The sequence below is a fragment of the Coregonus clupeaformis genome, chromosome 34 (assembly GCF_020615455.1).
Source record: "Coregonus clupeaformis isolate EN_2021a chromosome 34, ASM2061545v1, whole genome shotgun sequence".
In the NCBI taxonomy this organism is placed as follows: Eukaryota; Metazoa; Chordata; class Actinopteri; order Salmoniformes; family Salmonidae; genus Coregonus; species Coregonus clupeaformis.
The window spans coordinates 16,180,251-16,199,949 of NC_059225.1; the positions used below are offsets into that span (position 1 = coordinate 16,180,251).

Below are 19,699 nucleotides of genomic sequence, written 5' to 3' on the forward strand. Positions count from 1 at the left end.
GATCAGTTGTTGCTCAACTGAAGCAAGTATTGTTACTTCATATTAACATGTTTAGTCATTTAAACTGCATAAGCCTGAAATGTAATTCCTTTCTTTTGGTGCCCACTGAACATTATGCTGACATGTCTCTGCTTTCTGCAGGAGAGACAGAGCCGGGTGGAAGGCATGGTCTTCTGCAGCCGCAGCTGTTTCATCCTCCATGCCACGGACACACAGTCCAAAGCCAAGGACAGTAAGGTGTGCATCTCTAACTGTAGTTATCCTACAACTCTTGTCTTGAATCTTCTCTTTTGATCTCACATTTACATCATTTAGCAGACGCTCTTATCCAGAGCGATTTACAAATTGGTAATCTCTTAGCTTTTAGAGAACCTCACTGACACCAGTACGTTATGTAGACAGACAGACCGACAACAAGACAGGATTGTTACAATAGGTTGTAGATTGCATAGAGAATGAGTGGATTTGTGTTTTCATGTAAGCGCAGTCAAAAAGCAGGTGGAATATTCTAACATGGTCTTACAATGACCACAGCTGGGCAAACAAAGATGCTGAGAGTAATTAGCATGAGACTTGGCATTGGATTCCTAATGAGTAAACTCTCTTTCGCAGCCAAACATGTCTCCTCTCTTGCCTGAGTCGTCGGTCATAGAGAGCCCGTCTAAGGTGCTCCACCAGTACAGCAACAACATGTCCACACTGGACGTCCACTGCCTGGCCCAGCTGCAGCCCAAACAGTCTGCCCCCTCCAGTCCCCCTCCCATCTCCTTCCCCACGGAGAAACCTAAGCCGGACACCCTCAAGGTGACGGTCAAGCTCAAGCCAAGGCCCCGGGCGGTCCACTCTGCCAGCGGGGGTGGTGATGACATGTCGCCCCGCCACCACAAGCGCTGGAAGGGCCTGCGCTGGCGCAAGTGGAGCGTGCACATCGTGTTTCCCACTAGGGGCAGCCTGCTGTCCTCTCTGCCCGGTGAGGATGAGGTGGACGAGCTGCTGAGGAAGCTGGGTGCCTCTCTGCGTCCCGATCCCCTCCCTCGCGACCTGCGGCGTTGCTGCTTTTGCCACGAGGAGGGCGACGGCATGACAGACGGGCCTGCACGCCTCCTCAACCTGGACCTGGACCTGTGGGTACACCTCAACTGCGCCCTGTGGTCATCGGAGGTGTACGAGACGCAGGCGGGCGCCCTGATCAACGTGGAGCTGGCGCTGCGGCGGGGCATGGCAGTGCGCTGCACCTACTGCCAGCAGACAGGGGCCACCAGTGGCTGCCACCAACTGCGCTGCGCCAACGCCTACCACTTCACGTGCGCGCTCAAGGCCCAGTGCACCTTCTTCAAGGACAAGACCATGCTGTGCCACCTGCACCGGCCCCGTGGCATCGGCAGTGGCGATGGGAGAGGAGGCGACAGGGTCTTGGCGCCCGCCGCTACCCACCACGACCACGAGCTGCGATGCTTCGCAGTGTTCCGCCGCGTCTACGTGCAACGCGACGAGGCCCGGCAGATGGCCAGCATCGTGCAGCGTGGCGAGCGCCGGCACACGTTCCGCGTGGGAAGCCTGGTGTTCCACACCGTGGGTCAGCTGCTGCCCCAGCAGATGGCCTCCTTCCACTCAGCAAACGCCATCTTCCCCGTGGGCTACCGGGCCAGCCGCATCTACTGGAGCACACGCCATGGCAACCGCCGCTGCCGCTACCTGTGCTCGGTGGAGGAGAACGAGGGCCAGCCGGAGTTTGTGGTGCGGGTGATAGAGCAAGGCTACGATGACCTGGTGCTCACCGGCGCCTCACCCAAAGGTAAGAGGGCAGGGTGGGGTGAGAAAGTCAAATACTTGAGGTGCATGGAACCAAAGGAATAGTCCAAAATGTGCAAACAACTCAAAAGCTACATCAAGCTCACCTCAAATACTTTGACAAATGCATTGGTCTGGTGTAGAAACCAGGTGAAGGATGGTTAGAAAACCAGACCAAATATGGGTTAGGGTTAGATTTACACAAACTAAAACTATACACATCCTGATAAATGAATCTAGTAACATCTAGTTACCCTGACTGTTGAATCTCCCCCTTGTGTTGTAGGTGTATGGGACAAGATTCTAGAGCCTGTGGCTGAACGGCGTAACGAATCAGGAACTCTGAAACTGTTCCCTGTCTACCTGAAGGGAGAGGACCTGTTTGGATTCACCGTCACCGCCATCACCAGGATCGTAGAATCGGTAAGAGCAGAGATAGAGAGAGAGAGTAAAATGGATAGTCAGAGTTTAACGTTTTAGGTGAGCAGTTTGGTTTTGACTTTTGAATGTTTTCAAAGGCCATTAGTTTGGGCAAATTTAAAACACTTTTGTTAAAAGCTCCAATACAAAATAACTTCAACTCCATTAAGTGCTTTAAAGGAAAAGGCTTTCCATATGCACTCTTAAGTACTTTGACGGAAGGTTCTCCATCAAACACACTTTTTTTATCTAACTTTCCATTTGATTATGAAAGCACTTTTTCAATCTAAGGTTAAGTGGTGTAAGAGATGTATTTTTTAAATTCCCTGTAGGAAAAACAGTTCAATAAATCCACTTATGCATCATAATGGAAACCTGAAATGTACTAGTGAGTGTTTAAAGTAAGATGAATACTTGATTGCAGCTTGTAATGAACAACTATCGGTCATTATTGACCCATTTTAATGGACAAACCGCTTTAAAATGTAAATAAAATATTGTTTTTTTGTGTGTGTGCGCGTTTCCCAGCTCCCTGGAGTGGAAGCCTGCGACAGATATACTTTCCGGTTCGGACGCAACCCTCTCATGGAGCTCCCCTTGGCCATAAACCCAACTGGCAGTGCCCGCTCAGAACCCAAGGCCTGCAGCCATGTCAAGAGGTTGGTGTTAAGGTATTCTGTGTCATTTTACACTTTTAAGTTCCTGCCATGTTTGTTTCGGTTGACCACTGTTTTCTCTCTGGAACACTCTTTGTTCCATTCACAACAAGGTGTTCTCTCGCTCTCTCTCTCTCTCTCTGTCTCTCTCTCTGTCTCTCTCTCTCTCTCTGTCTCTCTCTCTCTCTCTCTCTCTCTCTCTCTCTCTCTCTCTCTCTCTCTCTCTCGCTCTCTCTCTCTCTCTCTCTCTCTCTCTCTCTCTCTCTCTCTCTCTCTCTCTCTCTCTCTCTCTCTCTCTGTCTCTCTCTCTCTCTCTCTCTCTCTCTCTCTCTCTCTCTGTCTCTCTCTCTCTCTCGTTCTCTCTCTCTCTCTCTCTCGTTCTCTCTCGTTCTCTCTCTCTCTCTCTCTCTGTCTCTCTCTGTCTCTGTCTCTCTCTCTGTCTCTCTCTGTCTCGCTATCTCTCTCTCTGTCTCTCTCTCTGTCTCTCTCTCTCTCTCTCTCTGTCTCGCTGTCTCTCTCTCTGTCTCTCTCTCTCTCTCTCTCTCTCTCTCTCTCTCTCTCTCTCTCTCTCTCTGTTTAAATCACTGGACAGCTCAGTAACAAAAGAAAACTGGCTTCCCTCATCACTCTTTTCTTGTGAAATAGTCATCCTTCATTGTCACATCTGTTTTCAGTCAATATTGTACATATTACTGTTTTTAGTGCCCCGATGACGCATAAGTGACACATTCGCTGTAAAATAATGCTAATGTTAAACATCCTGGGTTCCTGGAATGGTACTTACCCTTACATGTTGAGCTAGATGTTGGTATATCTGCTAGATAGAGGATCTGCTCCCAGCCACACATGAACTGCCTTTCCACCCCAATAACTCTTGCTCGCTTCTCGTTTGGTGGAACACCACTTTCCCGGAGGACCCAAATGAAGCCTATTCCTGGACCTTTAAATGGAGATGATCCATTGAGCATGTCTGTTAGTCAAGGGTTAGGCTCAATCTGTGTCCAGAAAACCACCATATATGCAGTCCCACTCGCCATTCAATCACCTGTCCACCATGCATATAGATAGAATAAGACCTAATAGAATGGTAGTACTGTCTTTCTATGGTCATACACTACTTCCTGCTGTTCCTGTGGGAATGCTTCAGGGTGTCTCTTGTATGTTTTGGCTCATCCTCTTTCCATAGACCTCACACTTTGTCCAGCACCGGCGTCTCCTCCTCTAAGTCCATGCGGACAGTTGGCAGCGTGGGTGTGGTGGAAGCACCAGAAGAGGTGATCCCCAAGCAGTTTGCATCCGTCCCCTTCCAGTACCGACGCATGAAAGCTGAGTGGAAGAGCAACGTGTACCTGGCGCGCTCCCGCATTCAGGTGGGCACCTCTGTCACTCTGTGCTAGGGCTACATGCAGTCTCTACACAGGCACTGATGCAGATTCAGTATACTTGTCTAACTTATTCAGGCATTGGAATATCTCAATCAATTTTGCTTGATGCACATTGATTGAATTCAATGGTTGCTTTTGTGGAAAGTACAAGTTACCTGTTGGGTTATGAGGGGATGACTGACATGGCATCATTTCATATCATTCATAGTGGTCGTTTGCTTTCAGATTCATTTAGTTCAGTGTTTGAGGTGTTGATCCTCACTGTGTCTGTTCTGGCAGGGGTTGGGTCTGTATGCTGCCAGGGACATTGAGTCCCACACCATGGTGATTGAGTACATTGGTACCCTGATTCGCAACGAGGTCGCCAACCGGATGGAGAAGATGTATGAATCCCAGGTGAGTTCAGAAACAGTCATTGCCAAATGTTTCCCACAAGACTAAATATCATCCCCCTTCATATCTGGCCTCTTAAAAACATCTACATGACAGCAAAAGAGAAGAATGGCAATTTTGTATCTTCCATGTTATTCTCTTGCTGTGGTGCAGAACCGTGGAGTCTACATGTTCCGCCTGGACAGTGACCATGTTGTCGATGCCACCATCACTGGCGGACCAGCAAGGTAAGAGTTTCCTACGTTCAGAATACATCATTTGACTACTTGTGTCTTGTCGCTAGCATGTAGGAAAGACATTTACCTTTGGCATCATCCTCAGATACATCAACCACTCCTGCGCCCCCAACTGCATCGCCGAGACCGTGAGCTTGGAGAGAGGCGACAAGATCGTCATCAGCGCCTGCCGCAATATCCAGAGAGGAGAGGAGGTAAGATATCCTCCTTTCATTAGCAATATGCTTCATTATTGGAAGTAGAGACTGGAGACATAGACATATTGCACTGTATCTAGTGGCTACCTCAGCCATGTAACGTCAGCTAATGTTTAAGAATGGTCTCATCATATCAAGCATGCATAGAATTGTGCATCATTATCGCAAGTTTGTCATTGAAGTAAAGCACATGAAGTTTTGACCTAGTAAACTCCATATTCATAGGGCCATGTTGAACTGCTTTCTCTCTCTCTCTCTTAGCTGTGCTACGACTACAAATTTGACTTGGAAGACGACCAGCACAAGATCCCTTGTCACTGTTGTGCGGTTAACTGCCGGAAATGGATGAACTAGAACAGGGACAGTTGGGGCAAAATACAGGCTACGACACTTTCAAATTATGGCGCACACACACATTCCTTGTTATAGGCTCGTTGGTTCATCAGCTGGAAAACGTTGTATTACTTAAACAAAGACAACTTATCAGGGCAAGACACTGACCGCAGAACTGTTAGAGAAGACTAAAGAGGGAAGGGGAATCGCAGGCACAAAACAATTATTTTTATGAGGCTGAGAGCCGATTCTTTCACTTGGCAAAATAGAGTGGAGATGGATCTTTGTTAATATAAAGTGTGAGAATAGGGTAGTGGGTAAACGGATTAGGGGATGGGGAGGATGTTTTGGGTCTGGGGTAGAATTCACCAGTTGACCAGGAGAGTTTTGTGCTGGCCACCGCCTTATTTAGTTATTGAGAGGCAGGTCCTCTGGATTATGAAATATATACATATAGTTACAGAAATGTAGACACCACTGAACAAGGAATGTACAGAGAAGACTTCCTTAGGGACAAAGCTAAGGGAATATTAACTTGCACTAAAACAAAACAAATTTAGTCAAATACTTGATTCCATGAGTCAGTTTGTTTTTCCTTTTGTTTAATGTAAAATACGAGAATTTTTGTATTTATTATCGAATCACCGGCAAACTGCTGCCCAGGTTTTCAGTCTGATCAGAACGTGTTACATTATACAAAGTGTAAATAGTCAAAGACAATTAAGTAAACAATCGACCAAATGCTACCATAACTTCATCATGGCTGTTTGGGTGATTTTTATTTTTTTGTTGACAAAAGTATTTAAGAAGGATGTCATAATATCATTCTGAGAGTTTATGTGCTGTATAAAACTGTACAGAATGTGTAAAAAAAAATCCAGAGTATTTTTGTTGTATTTAGAATGAAGTTGCGTTGTCAAATTCTGACCACTTGAAGAATACGCTTTCCGTTTCTTTCATTTTCCTTAGGACAATTTCTGTTTGCATTGACACGCGCAATCAAAGAATTGCAGAGAGCACCAATCACATCGAGACAACTGAAATCCTAACCCTAGTTAATCAGATGTGAATGTAGAATTAGAGAGAACTGTGAATTTAAGGTTGGAGACCACCCATTTCATCAGTTAGCTTCTTTAACTGTTTGTGTACAGCAGTCTCTGAGATTCACCTCATGCAGATAATTCTGGGGGAAAATGCCTTTTACTTTTACTACTAGTTGCAGGAGACTCAATTATGCTTTTCACATAAAATGATTTTTGTGTTTTGTTTACAATTCTTTGTAAGAAACATCCTGTTTAGTGCTGGCTAGTTGAGAAAAAAATATGCTATGATGTTTTGGATTTCTTTTGACTCGATCACAAAAATCAGAATCTGGTACTTGCATTTTGCTGACCAGTTTGAAATTAAGTTTTCATTTTTGTGCACAACTTAAGTGGACTGTACAAAAGTTGGTATATTCAGTCTCGTTGTAATAAACAGTACATGGCATGATGTCTTTTTTAACTTTCAGAAGAATCAATTGTATATAATTTTCCATTATGGTTAATGAAATTTGTTTCTTGGATATTTTCTCCTCTTGTACAATATTCAGACCTCTTTAATAGTGTCTCTTTTCTTTGTCCTGTATAATGTCTAAAAAGCCTTTTTGAAGTATAGAGTGTGATGGGTTTTGGAGTTTGGAGTCAGATTTAGGATCATTTACAAAAAATAAAATATTTTACATCTTAAATTTGCAATGTCCTTTATCACAAATCTGTGCTACTTTTCTCTGTGGGGGTAAATGGACCACATTTTAATAAGCGTCTGCTAAGAAAGAATTTGAATCATTGCAAATTAGTCAAGGGATGTTCATACTTAACTTAAACATTTCGTTGGTTGCCTCATTGCAAAAGAGAATAACTAATACAAAACTGCACAGCATACATAAGAAATTACATTTGGATAAGGGAAAAAACTAAAATCATTGTCAGATCTTGTTCAACCATCATAGCTCACTAGTGCAGAACAGACAGTGAGTATGGATGATTTTGCTAGTATTGTGGGCATGACCCAAGACCGCTACATACTGTAGGATATTCCAAGACTATCCCTGTATTGCGCATTTCCATTTACCCTATTCAACATGATTTCCGTAGACTGCACACAATATCCATCACTTGGTCAATATACCTGATGTAGTACGAAGTAGAGCTAACACAGTGTAGCCTATATTAAAGAAGTTGCCTTGCACATTTCAAGGGTATGAAAAATACAGAACTTCACCAACAAACTCCAGTGATCAAAATATTTGTACAACAGAAAAAGATACTCCCAAATAAAAGTTTCAACTAAATAACATGCAGTACTGTATGTCATAGCAATTAATATCAGATTGTAATAAGTACAGAATAAAATACAATTTAACTCTAAAACCAGTGTCCTAAACCAGCGTCCATTGTTCTTAGTAAACGCTTGTTTGAGACTTATACAAGATTAAATGTTTCTCAGAATTGTCTAATGCAAGAGTGCTGTGCAAATTTGATTAAATTAATTATCTAAAACATAGGACAAGGAATAATTGTTGTTAGGGAAAGAAATGGAATACTCATTTTCAAGCGGGGAAGTCAGGCAAATGAATGACTACAGTACATATAGCGTACCCACTAAGAGCTCCATACTTTGTGCACTTCAGGCCGGAACCAGTTCTGAAGACAAAAACAGCATTCGTTCTCCAAGAACACAGTCCGTATAATTAGTTCCATCCCTCTCTTGTTTAGTCGTAGCAGCATGCAGTACTCCCCCATCCGGTCAGTCAGTGTCTGGTATGTAACTAGTCGTGGCATATCAACATCAGCCCTCCAACTGCCACTGCTGGGACTGGGAGCCGTTGCAGATCGCCATGGCAACATATCCCTTGGGGCTGACTGGGTCGACCACTGCCAGGCATTGGCCCACTGAGACTTGATACAGCCGGTTGCTTTTCTGGAGAGGGTTGGAGGAAGACAGGGCCATGTGTTACATAAACTGCCTTCAGAAAGTACACTATATATAGAAAAGTATGTGGACACTCTTTCAAATTAGTGGATTCAGCTATTTCAGCTATACCCATTGCTGACAGGTGTATAAAATCGAGCACACAGCCATGCAATCTCCATAGACAAACATTGGCAGTAGAATGGCCCGTACTGAAGAGCTCTGACTTTCAACGTGGCACCGTCATACTGTAGGATGCCACCTTTCCAACAAGTCAGTTCGTCAAATTTCTGCCTTGCTAGAGCTGCTCCGGTCAACTGTAAGTGCTGTTATTGTGAAGTGGAAACCTCTATGAGCAACAATGGCTCAGCCGCGAAGTGGTAGGCCACACAAGCTCACAGAACGGTAAAAATTGTCTGTCCTCAGTTGCAACACTCACTACCAAGTTCTAAACTGCCTCTGGAAGCAACGTCTGCACAATAACTGTTTGTCTAGAGCTTCATGAAATGGGTTTCCATGGCCGAGCAGCCGCACACAAGCCTAAGCTCACCATGCGCAATGCCAAGCATCGGCTGGAGTGGTGTAAAGCTCGCCGCCATTGGACTCTGGAGAAATGGAAACGCGTTCTCTGGAGTGATGAATCACGCTTCACCATCTGGCAGTCCGACAGACAAATCTGGGTTTGGCGGATGCCAGGAGAACGCTACCTGCCCGAATGCATAGTGCCAACTGTAAAGTTTGGTGGAGGAGGAATAATGGTGTGGGGCTGTTTTTAATGGTTCCGGCTAGGCCCCTAAGTTCCAGTGAAGGGAGATCTTAACGCTACAGCATACAATTACATTCTAGACGATTCTGTGCTTCCAACTTTGTGGCAACAGTTTGGGGAAGGCCCTTTCCTGTTTCAGCATGACAATACCCCCGTGCACAAAGCAAGGTCCATACAGAAATGGTTGTCGAGATTGGTGTGGAAGAACTTGACTGGCCAGCACAGAGCCCTGTCCCCATCAAACACCTTTGGGATGAATTGGAATGCCGACTGCGAGACAGGCCTAATCGCCCAACATCAGTGCCCAACCTCACTAATGATCTTGTGGCTGAATGGAAGCAAGTCCCCGCAGCAATGTTCCAACATCTAGTGGAAAGCCTTCCCAGAAGAGTGGAGGCTGTTATAGCCGCAAAGGGGGGACCAACTCCATATTAATGCCCATGATTTTGGAATGAGCTGTTCGATGAGCAGGTGTCCACATACTTTTGGTAGTGTAGTCACACCCCTTGACTTTTTCCACATTTTGTGTTACAAGGTGGGATTACAATAGATTTGTCATTTTTTGTCAACGATCTACACAAAATACTCATGTCAAAGTGGAAGAAAAATGTTAACATTTGTAAAAAATAGAACGATATATTAAAAAAACGATATCTTACATAAGTATTCAACCCCGAGTCAATACATGTTAGAATCACCTTTGGCAGCAATTACAGCTGAGTCTTTCTGGGTAAGTCTAAACGCTTTGCACACCTGGATTGTATTTGCACATTATTTAAAAAAATCTTCAAGCTCTGTCAAATTGGTTGTTGATCATTGCTAGACAGCCATTTTAAGTCATAACTGTAACTAGGCCACTCAGGAACATTCAATGTCGTCTTGGTAAGCAACTCCAGTGTATATTTGGCCTTGTGTTTTAGGTTATGGTCCTGCTGAAAGGTGAATTTGTCTCCCAGTGGCTGTTGGAAAGCAGACTGACCCAGTTTTTGCTCTAGGACTTTGCCCGTGCTTAGGTCTATTCTGTTTATTTTTGTCCTAAAAAAAACTCCCAGTCCTTGCCGATGACAAGCATACCCATAACATGATGCAGCCATCACCATGTTTGAAAATATGAAGAGTGGTATTCAGTGATGTGTTGTTGGATTTGCTGCAAACATAATGCTTTTTATTCAGGACATAAAGTTAATAACTTCACCATGCTCAAAGGGATATTCAATGTCTGCTTTATTTAAAAAATGTTACCCACCAATAGGTGCCCTTCTTTGCGAGGCATTGCAAAACCTCCCTGGTCTTTGTGGTTGAAACTGTGTTTGAAATTCACTGCTCAACTGAGGGAACTTACAGATAATTGTATGTGTGCGCTACAGAGATGAGGTAGTCATTCAAAAATCATGTTAAACACTTATTGCACAGTTAGTCCACTTAACTTATTATATGTGACTTTACTCCTTCACTTATTTAGGCTTGCCATGACAAAGGGGTTGGATACTTACTGACCGACATTTCAGCTTTTCATTTTTAATTAATTTGTAAAAACAATTCCACTTTGACATTATGGGGTTTTGTGTGTAGGCCAGTGAGCAAAAAAAAAATTCGACATTTAATTGATTTTAAATTCAGGCTCTAACGACCAAAGGTCAAAGGGTGTGTATAGAATGGAGGGAGAGGATTGGAGACTTCACGTACATCATCTACTGCTTTTTGGGGAGTAGTCACTGACACCAACACGGCATAACCACTTAATAAAGGAGGCTAGTGCAGTAGCCCTGAGCCTACTGGCGGTGGTCGAAATAGAAGTGGTTCCATCTAGTCATCACCATCATGATGCCCCGTGGTACCAGCGGTACACGCCAGTATAAATGCCACAGTAATACTGAACTGTATTAGTCATATCAGTACTGGTCTGATGATGGTAACAGTTGCTATAGTCCTATCTGCCTCTATAGATGGGTTAGCCGACAACGTCACCAAAACAATGCTTCAGTGGGACATACGTCTGTTGTTGTGATTCTGGATGGCCAGATAGCTAGCAACAATGACAAGAAGCTGCCATGTGGGGAATCGGAGGTGGCTCGTTTGATCTTGTTCTTGATACCATGTCTTGTTTTGACTGATGTCACGTCTATGCTAATATGGCTAACCAACAACTGTAACGATGTATTTGAGAGACAACAAGTGCTCATTCTGCAAATGTACAGTGGGGAAAAAAAGTATTTAGTCAGCCACCAATTGTGCAAGTTCTCCCACTTAAAAAGATGAGAGAGGCCTGTAATTTTCATCATAGGTACACGTCAACTATGACAGACAAAATGAGAAAACAAAATCCAGAAAATCACATTGTAGGATTTTTAATGAATTTATTTGCAAATTATGGTGGAAAATAAGTATTTGGTCAATAACAAAAGTTTCTCAATACTTTTTTATATACCCTTTGTTGGCAATGACATAGGTCAAACGTTTTCTGTAAGTCTTCACAAGGTTTTCACACACTTTTGCTGGTATTTTGGCCCATTCCTCCATGCAGATCTCCTCTAGAGCAGTGATGTTTTGGGGCTGTCGCTGGGCAACACGGACTTTCAACTCCCTCCAAAGATTTTCTATGGGGTTGAGATCTGGAGACTGGCTAGGCCACTCCAGGACCTTGAAATGCTTCTTACGAAGCCACTCCTTCGTTGCCCGGGCGGTGTGTTTGGGATCATTGTCATGCTGAAAGACCCAGCCACGTTTCATCTTCAATGCACTTGCTGATGGAAGGAGGTTTTCACTCAAAATCTCACGATACATGGCCCCATTCATTCTTTCCTTTACACGGATCAGTCGTCCTGGTCCCTTTGCAGAAAAACAGCCCCAAAGCATGATGTTTCCACCCCCATGCTTCACGGTAGGTATGGTGTTCTTTGGATGCAACTCGGGATTCTTTGTCTTCCAAACACGACAAGTTGAGTTTTTACCAAAAAGTTCTATTTTGGTTTCATCTGACCATATGACATTCTCCCAATCCTCTTCTGGATCATCCAAATGCACTCTAGCAAACTTCAGACGGGCCTGGACATGTACTGGCTTAAGCAGGGGGACACGTCTGGCACTGCAGGATTTGAGTCCCTGGCGGCGTAGTGTGTTACTGATGGTAGGCTTTGTTACTTTGGTCCCAGCTCTCTGCAGGTCATTCACTAGGTCCCCCCGTGTGGTTCTGGGATTTTTGCTCACCGTTCTTGTGATCATTTTGACCCCACAGGGTGAGATCTTGCGTGGAGCCCCAGATCGAGGGAGATTATCAGTGGTCTTTATGTCTTCCATTTCCTAATAATTGCTCCCACAGTTGATTTCTTCAAACCAAGCTGCTTACCTATTGCAGATTCAGTCTTCCCAGCCTGGTGCAGGTCTACAATTTTGTTTCTGGTGTCCTTTGACAGCTCTTTGGTCTTGGCCATAGTGGAGTTTGGAGTGTGACTGTTTGAGGTTGTGGACAGGTGTCTTTTATACTGATAACAAGTTCAAACAGGTGCCATTAATACAGGTAACGAGTGGAGGACAGAGGAGCCTCTTAAAGAAGTTGTTACAGGTCTGTGAGAGCCAGAAATCTTGCTTGTTTGTAGGTGACCAAATACTTATTTTCCACCATAATTTGCAAATAAATTCATTAAAAATCCTACAATGTGATTTTCTGGATTTTGTTTTCTCATTTTGTCTGTCATAGTTGACGTGTACCTATGATGAAAATTACAGGCCTCTCTCATCTTTTTAAGTGGGAGAACTTGCACAATTGGTGGCTGGCTAAATACTTTTTTCCCCCAATGTATTTATGTTTTCAATAAACATTGGAGACTAAATATAGTTTACATGTTGTCAACAATCTAAGCCAACCCTGTCTGTTTTCCCCAATAGTTGCAAATGTGTTGGTGTTGTTGCTAAACAACCAACCAGTCTATTATATACAGATATGGGGCTGATTTGTGATTCAGCAACAGTGTGGGGGCTGAGTGGGGGGTCTAGCTAACTCACCCCCAGGGTCCACTGTTGGGAGCCCCCTGAGCCGTGACACTTCATGAGGCGGGGTGGGTCAGACGAGCGGATCTCGGACATGTCCAGACACAGCAGGCCGGCCAGGATCAACTCATGCTCCTCATCATAGGCCCACTCCTGGGAGGGGAGGAGGAAGAGGGAGGGAGAGAAAGAAAGAAAGAAGTTCAGCATATATATATATACACACACACACAGTTGAAGTCGGAAGTGTACATACACTTAGGTTGGAGTCATTAAAACTCGTTTTTCAACCACTCCACAAATTTCTTGTTAACAAACTATAGTTTTGGCAAGTCGGTTAGGACATCTACTTTGTGCATGACACAAGTAATTTTTCCAACAATTGTTTACAGACAGATTATTTCACTTATAATTCACTGTATCACAATTCCAATGGGTCAGAAGTTTACATACACTAAGTTGACTGTGCCTTTAAACAGCTTGGAAAATTCCAGAAAATGATGTCATGGCTTTAGAAGCTTCTGATAGGCTAATTGACATCATTTGAGTCAATTGGAGGTGTACCTGTGGATGTATTTCAAGGCCTACCTTCAAACTCCGTGCCTCTTTGCTTGACATCATGGGAAAATCAAAATAAATCAGCCAAAACCTCAGAAAATAAATTGTAGACCTCCACAAGTCTGGTTCATCCTTGGGAGCAATTTCCAAATGCCTGAAGGTACCACGTTCATCTGTACAAACAATAGTACGCAAGTATAAACACCATGGGACCACACAGCCGTCATACCGCTCAGGAAGGAGACGCGTTCTGTCTCCTAGAGATGAACGTACTTTGGTGTGAAAAGTGCAAATCAATCCCAGAACAAAAGCAAAGGACCTTTGTGAAGATGCTGGAGGAAACAGGTACAAAAGTATCTATATCCACAGTAAAACTAGTCCTATATCGACATAACCTGAAAGGCCGCTCAGCAAGGAAAAAGCCACTGCTCCAAAACCGCCATAAAAAAGCCAGACTACGGTTTGCAACTGCACATGGGGACAAAGATTGTACTTTTTGGAGAAATGTCCTCTGGTCTGATGAAACAAAAATAGAACTGTTTGGCCATAATGACCATCGTTATGTTTGGAGGAAAAAGGGGGTCACTTGCAAGCCGAAGAACACCATCCCAACCGTGAAGCACGAGGGTGGCAGCATCATGCTGTGTGGGTGCTTTGCTGCAGGAGGGACTGGTGCACTTCACAAAATAGATGGCATCATGAGGAAGGAAAATTATGTGGATATATTGAATCAACATCTCAAGACATCAGTCAGGAAGTTAAAGCTTGGTCGCAAATGGGTCTTCCTAATGGACAATGACCCCAAGCATACTTCCAAAGTTGTGCCAAAATGGCTTAAGGACAACAAAGTCAAGGTATTGGAGTGGCCATCACAAAGCCCTGACCTCAATCCTATAGAACATTTGTGGGCAGAACTGAAAAAGCGTGTGTGAGCAAGGAGGCCTACAAACCTGACTCAGTTACACCAGCTCTGTCAGGAGGAATGGGCCAAAATTCACCCAACTTATTGTGGGAAGCTTGTGGAAGGCTACCCGAAACGTTTGACCCAAGTTAAACAATTTAAAGGCAATGCTACCAAATACTATTTGAGTGTATGTAAACTTCTGACCCACTGGGAATGTGATGAAAGAAATAAAAGCTGAAATAAATCATTCTCTATACTATTATTCTGACATTTCACATTCTTAAAATAAAGTGGTGATCCTAAGACAGGGAATTTTTACTAGGATTAAATGTCAGGAATTGTGAAAAACTGAGTTTAAATGTATTTGGCTAAGGTGTATGTAAACTTCCGACTTCAACTGTATAAGGAAAACAGTCACGTGGTGCAGACCTGAGTGAGGAATGTAAATTAATTGAAAAATGCCTTTTTTCCATTTCCAATACACTGTATTGGGAATTTTCAATTAACATTGTATTTCATAATTCATTCTTGAATAAACCAGAATTGAAACTTTACCTACTCCCAATATTTGACAAAAAAAAATCAATTCCCAATAGAATATTTCAAGTGTTACCATTTCACGCCTCACTTGTTAGCAGACAACTTTACAAACAACCGTTCACAACGGAAGTTGTTGACCTCATCGTGTAGAACTCAGAGTGCTGCAGAAAGGGAAGGACCATATAGGTCGAGAAAAAGAGAGTGGGAGAATGCGTGTGGCAGAACTGCAGTAGCTTCAGCCTCTGCTGAACTTCTACCCCACACACACACACACACAGTGACTCACTCTGCACCATTTTTACACACACAGGAAAGTGGAAGAGCTCACCTAATGGAGCTGTCTTTTTTTAGTTGAGGCCTGAGAAGAAAGAAGCTCTTCCAGTGAGTGTGACCCTGAAAGAGCCTGGAGTGAGAGGATGTACTGGTACAGTTCATGTACATCCAGGTTGAGATACTGCACTTTCCCCGTGTGGCCAGGAAACCCTCTTACAAAACAGTGATTGTGGCCAGAAACAACGGTTGAAATAAGGTAATGAAAGCATAGAAATATTTGGAGATAGGAGGTTGAAATAGAACTCATTTCAGATTAAAGCACTAACCCTTAACCATTGTCCAAGTCGCCGACTAACAGAAGCGTCAAAAAGAGGTCAGACTCTTGTAATGGTTCTATTATCACTGTAGAAGGTCAGTCATAGGCTGGCAACATTAATAATGACTCATGATTGCCAGTGTCATGTAGGAGACCATATGAAGCAGAGTCATACACACAACCTATTTCTCTAGCTAGGATGTTTCCCCAACCCAGATACCCAGATGGAGAATCTCCATGGAACTTGCTTTTAAGTACAGGAATAGGCTTCATCTGGATCCGGGGAACTAGCCCTTAACCCCCTAAGGTTGATGTCCATGCTGGAAATCTAATTAGCATAATCAAAACATCCGTCAGTTTAAGCTAAAGATATCCGGGTTTTTTTGCATTGGATGCGTCTCAATCCGCCGCATCCGCCTCTGGAACACTTCTGCATCTGCGGTGAAAAGTGACAGAGCTAGAGCGACGTTTGTCAGACATTTAGACGTACCGAAAGTCGGTCTTCTAACGAAATCGTCTGTAGTGTCCGAACGGTTTGGCCTACAAATTATTATGACCCCTCTATGGAAAGATGAGACACTCACGAACACGACGTTCTCCGTTTTGCTCTACGACCCCCACAAGCGTCTTGGGACTAGTCTGAAGTCGGTACAGCCGATCTGCCAACTTCTGTCTGTAGCGTCCGAACAGTTTGGGCTACACACTAATATGACAGACTGCTTTCTTTTCCCACCTTGCTTTTAGAATGCTGAGCCGTGCTTGAAAGTGCAATGTGAAAAGACAATATCCTGGCGCAGACGTCCAAGACAGAGGTGAGTTGGGGGGGGGGTAATATGTTAGTTAGTGTACCTGTTCTGGGTTGTGAGTATCACAGGACCTCAGCACCACGGCACCCCCTTTCTGGGTGGACCTCCCCTGGGCCACCAGACACCTGTCAGCCTGCAGGTTCCGTAACTACAGAGAGAGAAAAGGAGAAGTGAGCAGTCTAAGGTGAAGGTGAAGACACTGTTGCGTTCCAGGTCATCTTTATTGCAACCTGACAGCGCATCTGAGAACATTGCTATGTTATATTAATGTGGTTCTGGCTTCAGGCATTGTGAGATCTGATAATATGCACTGTGCGACTACAAAACTATATGAACTGGAACACGCCCATAAACTCAAAGATACATGGATAAAAACCAACTGAAGTTATGTCCAGACTCCAGACTATGCCACCGGAATGTACAATAGACCAACACCCACTCCCCTGAATCTACATGACAATAATATTTTCAATCTATTGAGGGACCTTACACCAACTGCCTCCTTGCTAAATCTGCCTGTTTCCATAACCTTATTGCTATCTTCAGAAAAACAGGTATGTTAAAGCTGGAATACTTAATGGTGAAACGTTTCCTTTGTCTGTCCCCCCCCCCCGATGCACGACGCTCCACCAGCGCTCCCTACCTCTGCTTCGTCAACAAAGCAAAACCAATAACAATGGCTGTGGGGCGGACAGTGGTAACGTTTCCCCCTACTGTGGATTCCATCTTTAAGAATTCACTATGAAGTTTCCTTCCAGACTAACTAGAATATGAATGTCCTCTCAGGGAGACTGATGTAGCAGAGCTGGCGGTGGTTTATCAATATGAAATACGTAGTGCATTCGGAAAGTATTCAGACCCCTTTCACTTTTTCCACATTTTGTTACGTTACAGCCTTATTCTAAAAGTGATTACATTGTTTTTCCCCTCATCAATCTACACACAATACCCCATAATGACAAAGCAAACACAGGTTAACATTTTTGCTAATTTATAAAAAATTTACTGAAATATAACATTTACATAAGTATTCAGACCCTTTACTCAGTACTTTGTTGAAGCACCTTTGGCATCGATTACAGCCTCGAGTCTTCCTGGGTATGACGCTACAAGCTTGGCACACCTGTATTTGGGGTGTTTCTCCCATTCTTCTCTGCAGATCCTCTCAAGCTCTGTCAGGTTTGATGGGGAGCGTCACTGCACAGCTATTTTCAGGTCTCCCCAGAGATGTTCATTCGGGTTCAAGTCTGGGCTCTGGCTGGGCCACTCAAGGACATTCAGACTTGTCCCGAAGCCACTCCTGCGTTGTCTTGGCTGTGTGCTTAGGGTCGTTGTCCTGTTGGAAGGTTAACCTTCGCCCCAGTCTGAGGTCTTGAGCGCTCTGGAGCAGGTTTTCATCAAGGATCGCTCTGTACTTCGCTTCGTTCATCTTTCCCTCAATCCTGACTAGTCTCCCTGTCCCTGCCGCTGAAAAACATCCCCACAGCATGATGCTGCCACCACCATGCACAGTGGCAAAGAGGCATGTTTGTACATTATGTGCTCAGTAGGTCTATATCCTAGATTTATTGCTTTCAAAGAAAACCAATGTTTTTTATTCTTAATACATTTGCAAAAAAATCTAAACACCTGTTTTCGCTTTGTCAGTATGGGGTATTGTGTGTAGATTGATGAGGAAAATATTTAATTTAATCCACTTTAGAATAAGGCTGTAACGTAACAAAATGTGGAAAAAGGGAAGGGGTCTGAATGCTTTCCGAATGCACTGTAACTTGTTTTCTATCAGTCTGTTTGAAGCGGGAGTTCTGAGCCTCTGTGAGTGGTATGTGTCTTTTCATCCTGGGGACTGGAGCTCCTTCATGACTTGCACAACACCAGGCTGCCCCCTGTTGACTGGATATGGCATTTTCTTCAATTTAATTAAATAAGAAAAAAACTTAAAGGTGCAGTATGTAACATTGTATTGATCATTTTTGCTTTCCCTTGGCTTTTGAAGAATGTTCAGGTATTTCTGCGTTGCAATCTTAGAACTACATTCAAACCTTATCATATTAACCCTAAAGAAACGTGACTGGGAACATGGAATATTGTTACACTGTTTACAACTTCTGAGGACCACTAGTCCATCAGGAGACATCTACTGTTTGTATACAGAGAAGGTGCTTCACTGATAGTAAACAAGTAACTTTATTTAATTTATGACTATAAATATGTCATAGAGGGCTATTTGCATGTGAATGATGTACAGAATTACACCTTAAAAAAAACGAAGAGATTGAGAACATACATTCCTTGAGGTTTATTTTTAATTTCAGGCTTCATGTTATTGCCTCTAGATGGCAGGGGTTGACCGCCGACAACACACAGCTTTAACAAAGTAACCATGTTAAATTTATGGCAGACAGTTTTCATGGTTACCAGCTACTAAAGACAAAACCAGGGGGCAGTTAAACAGTGATGTATCGATGACCGAAGACCAATTGGCCTCTTATTGTTACACAAAATTGCATGTTCAGTGCTGAAGTTTGAACAGTGTTATTCTGAGACACAAAAGTATACAACATACAATTATTTTTCTATGGGGTACAGTAGCACAACTCTAGCCTTGTTTTTAGATCAGGTTGTGCTGTATAGCCAACTCCTATGGTTGATGCGACCATAGGAGTTGGCCATACAGCACAAACTGATCTGGGACCACTTTAGCATCTTACCCGGCCTCTCTGCAGCACCTTTGGTCGGCGGAGGCCCTTGTTGACGAACACAGGCTGCTGGGGCTTGTTGTGGGGCGAGGCAACCTGCATCTCGGGGTAGATGGTGTCCAGGTACCACTTGAAAGAGTGACACTGCAGCCGTTGGCGCACCGCCTGCCGCTCGCTGATGTCGCCGTAGGCACGTTCCCGGAGTTCCGGCCGCAGGTTTAAGTACTGCTCCTGATTGGACGAGACACAAGACAGGAAATAGGTGAGATTGATGACATACACTCAGTTTATTGCTATTGAAACTTTCAATGCCAGTCCACACCCTTTAATAAATGTAAAATAGCTGTATCTCTGTTGTCTGTAAAAGTGCATGGTTTACAGGGCAGATCAGGTTCTAAAGTCAATCTGTAAACAAACATTTTATCAGAAAAACAGAATAAAGCTGAGACAAACTAATGTAGAGAGTGATTCAGAAATATTTATAGTACTG

General features: G+C 43.7%; 2 protein-coding genes across 10 annotated transcripts in view; one reads left to right on the forward strand and one right to left on the reverse strand.

Annotated features, from left to right (window-relative positions):
- Positions 1–7,140, forward strand: part of LOC121549477 (histone-lysine N-methyltransferase 2C) — a 206,558-nt gene extending 199,418 nt beyond the window's left edge. For 8 of the 9 annotated variants that reach the window (XM_045210464.1, XM_045210462.1, XM_045210470.1 and 5 more), the window contains 9 exons: positions 142–237; positions 613–1,795; positions 2,078–2,214; positions 2,740–2,882; positions 4,054–4,237; positions 4,532–4,648; positions 4,799–4,872; positions 4,967–5,075; positions 5,340–7,140. In XM_045210464.1, coding sequence (XP_045066399.1) covers positions 142–237; positions 613–1,795; positions 2,078–2,214; positions 2,740–2,882; positions 4,054–4,237; positions 4,532–4,648; positions 4,799–4,872; positions 4,967–5,075; positions 5,340–5,432 — 2,136 coding nt within the window. In that variant the 3' untranslated portion in view covers positions 5,433–7,140. The remainder of the gene's footprint in view (positions 1–141; positions 238–612; positions 1,796–2,077; positions 2,215–2,739; positions 2,883–4,053; positions 4,238–4,531; positions 4,649–4,798; positions 4,873–4,966; positions 5,076–5,339) is intronic. The other variant, XM_045210465.1, reaches the window with a different exon arrangement.
- Positions 6,805–19,699, reverse strand: part of LOC121549881 (polypeptide N-acetylgalactosaminyltransferase 11) — a 45,392-nt gene continuing 32,497 nt past the window's right edge. Inside the window, exons 9-12 of the mRNA XM_041861839.2 lie at positions 19,222–19,440; positions 16,554–16,658; positions 13,132–13,269; positions 6,805–8,372 (exon numbers count right to left, since the gene is read on the reverse strand). Of these exons, the coding sequence (XP_041717773.1) occupies positions 8,241–8,372; positions 13,132–13,269; positions 16,554–16,658; positions 19,222–19,440 (594 nt within the window). The 3' untranslated portion in view covers positions 6,805–8,240. The remainder of the gene's footprint in view (positions 8,373–13,131; positions 13,270–16,553; positions 16,659–19,221; positions 19,441–19,699) is intronic.